Below are 8,887 nucleotides of genomic sequence, written 5' to 3' on the forward strand. Positions count from 1 at the left end.
TGAGATCTATTACACCTCAAGACCACCACTTCAAACATAAATGAGTAACTGATGATAGCTTTGGGTATTTTTTCTTGCTTACTGGGTGAAAAGCATCCTCATATGCTTCAGACTCTTGCAAACTGGTGACAGAGAAATACATCTTAAAATCATACCAAGTTAGAGAATGCTGATCTGGCTTGATCCATCATTTTGAGCTGCCACACAGAAGAGCCTAAACACAAAACAGAGAATTAGCATGATGAGATATCTAACACAGATACCACTGTATTAGACTAGTGAGGACTTTCCATTAAGTATTATATATCAAGTTTACTTTTAAATATATTATCACTTTTCTAGAAAGGATCTTTAACCAAGATAGTTTAACATGACAACTAAATTTAGGGTGATCCTTGATTAGCTACTGAATTGAGGGAGGGATGAGGTGGGTTGAGGACAACTTGAAGGATATTACTGGGAGAAGTAAGAAATTTGAATACAGACTATATCCTAGACAACAGTATTGTATCAATATTAGATTTAGATACGGTATTGCATTTTTTGGAGGAGTATGTCCTTGCTGGGAGATTAATGCCAACGATTTTAAGGATGAAGTATTGTGATGTCTGTCACTTACTTTCAAATAGTTCACTTTAACTGAATTTACTAGACAAAGAAAAGGGGCAAATACAAAAGACAGTAAACTGGCACCTGGGAAAAAAAAAAAAACTAACAAAAGTAAAATTAAGCCAAAGACTGGTTATGCCACACAAACATGCCAATAGAAAAGGAGAGAAAACCCAATCCTTCTAATTAAATGAACAATTTCTAACAAATGATTTGATCAATCTTTGATGCAAAAAGAATAGATAAAAGAAAAGCACAGAGTATGCTATTTTACAGATGAAAAGGCCAATTATTTGAGCCCTTAAGCGACTTGTTCAAGGCCGAAAACTGATCACCTAAAAATGAGGTCCAACAGCTGTCTATAAAACTGGTTTTACAGACAGCATGTTCTCATCTCCAGAAATTTAAGAAATTACTTTTAACTTTTTTCAAAGCAAACTATGCCTCTGTAACCAAGAGTCTTAAAAGTTAAAGCACAGGTATTCAGTGAAATCTAGATTTTTCTAATTAATTTGGTTTGAGTGCATCGTGATGCTTGAAAATATGTTGAGATGTTATAAAAAGACATTTATTTCACACTATTTTAAAGCTTTTCCTCTAAAAGTATACTCATAGCACATTTAACACCCACACAGCAAAAAGCAAGATGTGATATATATGTAGATTGTAAAACAAAGAGACTATACAAACTGGCATTAGAAAAGTCTCCTATCAAACTCTATTAACAACAACAAAAAAAACACCAATTTTTAATCCTCAGGCTTTAAAGACCAGAGCCAATAAGCAAAAGTTCATACTCTTAGAAGCACAATCTGACCCCATCTGGTACAAAAAGCTTATCACTATCACTGCACTCGACTGTATAAACCCCATCACTAGAGCCAGAACTGGAAGGCTCCACCCTGAACACCCTGAACCAATTTTAATCACCCTTTTCTAGGAAAAAAACAGCTTATCAGCTTAATATTCATCTGACTCAGCCACTTCTCAAGGTTTCTAGTTTTAAATGAATTTTAAGACTGACAACACATTCAAATAAGTGATCTAAATAAAAGGTGTAAATAAACAATAAGGAGATTGAGTGCAAGCCTAAAGGAACAGATGTTAATAGCACATGTCATGATTTTGCACAGGTAAAATATAAGTACATTTTTTACTGAGCAAACAGATATACTATTTCTATTTCAATCCCCAGACACAAAATTAAGACTGTAACATTAAAGAAATCAAGTCAGAGGAGGAAAAAAGTATGACCTAGGTAATTCTCATTTTTTTAATTAACTTATTTTTTATTGAACCTCAACTTGAATCAGCCATAGGTATACATATACCCCCTCCGTTTTGAAACTCCATCCCATCTCCCTCCCCATCCCACCCCTCTAGGTTGATACAGAGCCCCTGTTTGAGTCTCCTGAGCCATACAGCAAATTCCTGTTGGCTATCTATTTTACATATGGTAATGTCAGTTTCCATGTTATTCTTCCCATACATCTCACCCTCTCCCCAGGTCTATAAGTTATTCTCTATGTCTGTTTCTCCATTGCTGCCCTGTAAATAAGTTCTTCAATACCATTCTTCTACATTCCATATATATGTGTTAGAATACAATATTTATCTTTCTCTTTCTGATTCACTTCACTCTGTATAATAGGTTCTAGGTTCATTCACCTCATCAGAACTGACTCAAATGCATTCCTTTTTATGGCTAAGTAATATTCCATTGTGTATATGTACCACAACTTCTTTATCCATTCATCTGTCCATGGACCTCTAGGTTGCTTCCATGTTCCAGCTACTGTAAATGGTGTTGCAATGAACAATGGGACACATGTGTCTTTTTCAATTTTGGGAGTGGAATTGTTGGGTCACATTGTGGTTTTATTCCTAGTGTTTTAAGGAATATCCATACTGTCTTCCATAGTGGCTGTACCAATTTACATTCTCACCAACAGCGGAAGAATGTTTCCTTTTCTCCACACCCTTGGTAATTCTCATTTTAACTCCATCATTTAACCCCACATCTGTGAAGAACGCAATTGTATCCACAATTTCATTCTATCTAAAATGATATCCACAAAGGCTCTTCCTAAAGTTTTACCCATAACAAAATTGAGTCATTCTTTCAAAATAATTTCACCCATTAGTAAAGCTTTCTATTTAAAAGAATCCCTTAATGTTTTTTCTAACTGCAACAACTATGTGCTCTAAAAGCATGGGAGAAAAACTTTTCATACCAACCTATAGACAAGTAGTTCTGTTACAAGACTACATATATAAGCCAAACAACTCTTACTTAGCTTATTTCAAGATGTCATCATCAGTGCTAACAATCTATTACAAAAGACAACCCAAAAATCACCTTGATTTTTACTTATATTAGCATCTTGTGTATTTTTGGTGTTCTCAATGTAACTGGGAAAAATATTCAGTTTCTCACACTAATAAAAATTCAGGTAAGCAAAATCAGAGCCCCACACGTTTTGAACATGAAATGGAAGGAAGAAATGTTTTAAACTGAGCCTTGGGATAGAAGATAGAGGCAGGCAAAGGTAATAGCTAGACTACAGTCTCAAGCTTCTTTCAAATTCATATCATCTTATTCCTACTTTCTTGATATGTGGCATTAATTTTCTATTTAATTTTTTAATATGGTAATTATCTTGAGGTCTTATGCTACTTTGGGATGTCTTAAAATCATAGGTCTGTACAAAATATATATAGCTAATGGGATTAGGTACCAAAATACACTTTCACCTACATAGAAAACATATTTAAAGCTACTACTCCACTTTACCTGAAATAAAAATAAGACACGTGTTTTTTAATACTGACAACCCCATTTCAATTTAGAAAACAAGCCACAGTTTCAAGTCCTTGGAGCTCACATAAATGAAGTTTCTCTGTCTGCTTCTGAGGCTCTGTTCTAGAGACCTTCACCACCTAATAACTTCATTGCCCTCTACCTTCTCCAGAATGAGACAAAATCCAGCCCCCGCCTGTACCCACTAACATCCTTCCTTTGTTCTTAAAGTCCTACCCATTTCTTCCTGGATCAGCTCAAAGGCCATCTCTATGAAGCCTTCTCTGACTGATTTCTCTATCCCACAAAATTTGATGTGGAATTATGTGGTAATCAACGAAGTAAAGATAACTTTATTGTACATGAGGTTCACGTTTCATATAATTTGGAAATTACATGAAAAGGAATATAATGAAAACCTTGGATATGGGATCTTCCCATCCTTGCTACTATTTTGGTTTATCCTGAAAACACTGGGCAAAGCTTGGATAGGTAAGAAATTTTAAAAAGTAGAAAAACCTTAACCTTTACCTGGCAGAGCTCCAAGATGTCAAGTAATTGGTTATAGATACCCATTTTCTAAACAGTTTCCCAAGACAGTTATGCATTTGCAGGTGAAAATGAAAAGATTACCAGAACTTACAAAACTGCATGGCCCTTAGAACACATAACTTGTGTATACCCAGAATGCCTTACAAAGAGACGGCTGGTCAAGGTTTTTACTATTTAAGAGACTAACTTTATGAGCCTAAAATGAAAAATTAGTGGAAGGAATAAAAGGAAACAAAGCAAAATGTTCATTCTTATTTAGCTTTCTGAGAAAAAGATTGCTCAAGTTGAAGGTCAGGACCACTTGAAGTCCCTGCAGTCTGTGTAGTGGTCATCTGAGAGAGCAGACAGAAGGGGCACACACACAAGAGTTCTAAAAGGCCTCAGAGAGTCCTTTTAAAGAGCTTTCAATTGTTGTCTGATTCAAGGTGAACTGGGAGCTTTCTTCATTACAGATAGCTATGTAATCAAAGGACTTCCCTGGTGGCTCAGATGGTAAAGTGTCTGTCTACAATGCGGGAGACCCAGGTTCGATCCCTGGGTTGGGAAGAACCCCTGGAGAAGGAAATGGCAATCCACTCCAGTACTATTGCCTGGAAAATCCCGTGGACAGAGGAGCTTGGTAGGCTACAGTCCATAAGAGTCGGACACGACTGAGCGACTTCACTAACGTAATCAAAGGCAAGTAAATACCACTCCTTTTAGGGCAGAGTTAGCTGAGTTGTTCGCTATCCAACAGTCTTCCGCACAGGCTAGTTTCACCACCACCATTACTTAACAAGAACATTCCACCAAAGACAAGTTGAATGGTACTATGCTACATATAGACTTTTGGAAAACATTTCATATCAATGACAAAATTTTTAATTCTGGATTTTGTGTAACATATTGAGTCTATTACAGTCCAAAATTGAGAACAACAACAACAAAAACAGTCAACCCTAAAGGAAGTCAACTCTGAACGTTCATTGGAAAGACTGACGCTGAAGCTTCAATACTTTGGCCACCCAATGCAAAGAGCCAACTTGGAAAAGACCCTGATGCTGGGAAAGACTGAGGGCAGGAGAAGGGGGTGACAGAGGATGAGATGGTTGGGTGGCATCATCGACTCAATGGACATGGGTTTGCGTAAACTCCAGGAGATGGTGAAGGAAGGACAGGGAAGCCTGGGGTCCTGCAGTCCATGGAGTGGCAAAGAGTCAGACATGACTTAGCAACTGTCTGAACAACAATAATCCAAAACTAAGGAAAAAAACCAAAGCAAAACAAACAAAAAACCTGCCAGGACCAGTCAGTACTTCAGGGAGCCTAACCTTAATTTTCAAAGCAGAAAAATCAGGGAGGGACTTCCCTGGCAGCCCAGTGATTAAGATTCTGGGCTTCCACAGCAAGGGACACAGGTTTCAGCCCTGGCCTGGGGAACTAAGATCCCATTAAAAACAAAACAGAAAACCACTTCTGGAAATCACCTTAAATGTCTTGGTCAATAAGGTCAAATTCCCCAGCTCAGAGACAACGGAATCAGCATCTAGAATTCCAGACTCCTATCTAAGCCTCAAATAAAGGTATCAGGTACCCAAATACTTCTGTAACAGGATAACTATCTCCTTATTCAACCTTCTTACCAGAAAAAGCACCAGCAATCAATTTCCTTGGCATACCCAGTCACCACAATCTAGCCTATGGCAAAATGTTAACCTGGGTCAAGTCACAACTGGCCCACCCACCCCATTACTAGCCTACAAAGCTGTCCACCGCCAACAGTGATACAATAGGCTTCTAAGGCGTTTTATATCATCAAGCAGAGCCCTTTGATACCATATCGCTAATTTCCTGAAGGCAAAAGCCGATTCCAATCCAAATAGCTTTTACTTGGCCCCTAGACCATAGCTTTCACAAAGTATAAGTCTTATTCCTACGGTCTCCCATCTGTTAGAAGAGCCTAGCAATCCGAATACTCGTAAATATGAACACCTAAAGGATTCAGTCGGCTTCTTAGAAAAACTGAGAACCCACACACAAGGCCAACAGGCAGCGCGGAAAGATCAGGTTGTACTGGAGTTCAAATATACGGCTTACAGAAACCCTTGTCTACATGCCCAGGACACAGTCGTAATGCAGTTGAGGACAGCTTTGCCCCTTTCAACAATGAGACCACGGCCCCGGCGGGCCCCGAGGAATCCAAGGGCTACGAGCTCAAGGTCATCTACTCATCCCGACAGCCGTTCCCTGGGAACACTTCCTGAAAGGGCCACGTGCTCCCCGCAGAGTGGCTCAGCGCTGCGGCAGCGTGGCTGACGCCTTGCTCCCGGGCCTGCAGCCTATGGCTGTCCCAGGAGGGCCTGCATCTTCTCAGGGCGAGCTAGTGAGGACAAGGGATCCGGGTGACCTGGGAAGCCGGGAGCAAAATAGCAGGGCGTAGAACGACAGTGGAACACCCCTCATCTCGCCCTCAGGACCCTAACAGAACCTATTCGCAGGGTTGGGGGCCGAAGGGAGGGCACGGGTAAGGGAAAGGTCGGGCAGCCCGTCCCGCAGCGCCGCTGCACCTCGCTTGCACCTGCAGCCTGGCTCCGCTCCCCGCCACAGCCCCTTTCCCGCCGCCACGCGGGCCACGTTCCCGCCCGCCAACCCGGAGGCGCGGCAGCCTCCCGGCGCCCCGCGCGGCTCCCCAAGCTGCTGGACTGCACCGAGGAGGGTCGCACCCAAGCCCGCTCCGAGCAGCCCCTCGCAAGCTGAGGGGAGGGTAGCAGAGTCGGCGGGATTCTCGCAGCCGCGTGTCACTCACAGAGGCGCCTCCCCCGTCCGCCGCTTGCCGGCCCGCCACCAGTCTTTGCCGACACCCTCTGGTGGGATAACCACCCCCAACCTGCAGTTTATAGTTTGGCTCCGCCCCCTTGCGTCACTTCCTATATCACGTACACCTTCAGAGGCGCGCAGGAAAAAGACAGCCTGGGGCCAGGAGTGAGCAGGCAGTCGGATTGGGGGCCCTCCGCTGGAGCGCGGAACCCCGCGACGCGAGGTCGGAGGGAAAAGGCGCCAGACTGCAGGTGTAGGAGGGGTTGGGCGAGTGGTGCACTAACTTCCTCCTCGCGTCCTCAGCTGGCGCGCAGCCGTAGCCCTGCCTCCCGGAGCCCGCCGTCTAACCTTGACCGATCTTCTGGCTGTGCAGTGCAAGGTCAAATGGTGTTAGCGTTTACTCCTAAATGCTGGATACTTAAACTGAAATGTTTATTTGAAAGTGTCTGTCGTTGCTGGAATATTAAGTAGGCACTAAAGCCATGTTGTGAATATATGTTTTGCAGCTTCAGAAATAGGATAAGCAAAACAGAATTAAAAGCAAAATGTAACTGTATAGCATAGGGAACTATATTCAATATCGTAATAATATTTAATGGAAAAGAATCGAAGAATATAGATATGTATATATGTATAACCAAATCACTTCGCTGTACATCTGAAACTCACATAATATTGTAAAGCAACTATATTTTAAAAAGGAAAATGCAAATTTGTATTTCGGATGTATAAAAGCTGCCCATAAATCACTAAGACGGGCATAGAACTTTGCAGAATATTTTAATGCATGAGGGAATGGAAGAGAAAATAGAAACAAGCGATTTATTAGGGTGATAGAATAGAACTTTGATGTTCTTTGTCATTGTTGTTATTATAGGATTGTGCAATGAGTAATAAAATAAAATGGACTGTTATCACTTTCTAAAGTCTTAGCAAACATTCTCACCGTTTCCCTCTCTCTGGTCGGTAATATACAGTGAGCGAGATTAGACAAATAGCCCCTAAGCGAGAATAGTCTTGGGCCATAAAAAGGGTTACAGATAAGCGCTCTGCAGGTCAGAGCCTAGGGGAGACAACAACAGTCCTCTGTAATGCAAATTTGTTTCCCGGCCTTCTTCCCCTTACTACCCGCAGGGATGTCTGTGCACCGCCCTTCTCTATACTGCCATGACCTAAAGTCTCGCTAAGGAAAAGTATTTTAAAATCTCCTATGTAGTAATATCTCTGCACCTTAGTGGATCTGCACAGAAAAAAAGCAAGGAATGTAACAGATTCGTTTTGATGGGGCCAACTTGAAATTCTGACAGCAGGTCGACTGAGTCCCTTCTCCTTCCCAGGCTGGTGGGACTTTAAAAGAAAAGAAACAAACAATGCTGATATCCAGGTGAAAATCTTTTTTTTTTTTTTTTTACACACACAAGTACATTTATTAGAAGATTAGGTGAAAATCTTATAACCACGTGGAGAAAATTTAATTAGGAGGCTGCAGGTCAGGATATAATCTATAAAAGTCCAAATTAAAATGTTTACATTGACTAGAAAGTGAAAGTGAAGTCGCTCAGTCGTGTCTGACCCTTAGCGACCCCATGGACTGCAGCCTACCAGGCTCCTAATGAAACCATAAAGAAGACACTAAAAAGCATGTCAATTATATGTTTATTTTCTTGCTTTTACTAGTAACAAGGGATACAATGCAATTACATTCCCTTCACTATCCCTTTCTCCCTAGAAGCTCTGCGGGATCTCCCTCCTCTGTAATTTCAAGTAGATCAAAATTAATTTGTCATGCTTCGTTGTGGAACCATACAGAGAGGCACTTCTGCTTTGTCTAATATTCCATACATATGTTCAAAGATTTTACTTTTTTAAATCAGAGTTTTGTTGTTGTTGTTGCCATTTTTGCATAGCATTAGCTCCCACTTCCGGAGACCAATAACTTGGATGTTTGCAATGAAATAAATTTTTAGTAACTTTATTTAAACTATTCATCATAACTGAAATGGATATTATTCAATTTCCAACCTTCCACGGACCTACATAACACCTAAAATCCATGCAGTTCTTCCAAAAGGCACACAAAATTTGTTTTAAAATCATGTATACTAGAAGTTTGCATAAAGGAAATTGGAG

General features: G+C 40.9%; 1 protein-coding gene across 1 annotated transcript in view; it reads right to left on the reverse strand.

The window, feature by feature from the left end:
* Positions 1-6,789, reverse strand: part of TFRC (transferrin receptor) — a 29,387-nt gene extending 22,598 nt beyond the window's left edge. Inside the window, exons 1-2 of the mRNA XM_052637911.1 lie at positions 6,747-6,789; positions 156-214 (exon numbers count right to left, since the gene is read on the reverse strand). Of these exons, the coding sequence (XP_052493871.1) occupies positions 156-191 (36 nt within the window). The 5' untranslated portion in view covers positions 192-214; positions 6,747-6,789. The remainder of the gene's footprint in view (positions 1-155; positions 215-6,746) is intronic.
* Positions 6,790-8,887: the final 2,098 nt, after the last annotated feature.

This window comes from Budorcas taxicolor, chromosome 1 (genome assembly GCF_023091745.1).
Source record: "Budorcas taxicolor isolate Tak-1 chromosome 1, Takin1.1, whole genome shotgun sequence".
NCBI lineage: Eukaryota > Metazoa > Chordata > Mammalia > Artiodactyla > Bovidae > Budorcas > Budorcas taxicolor.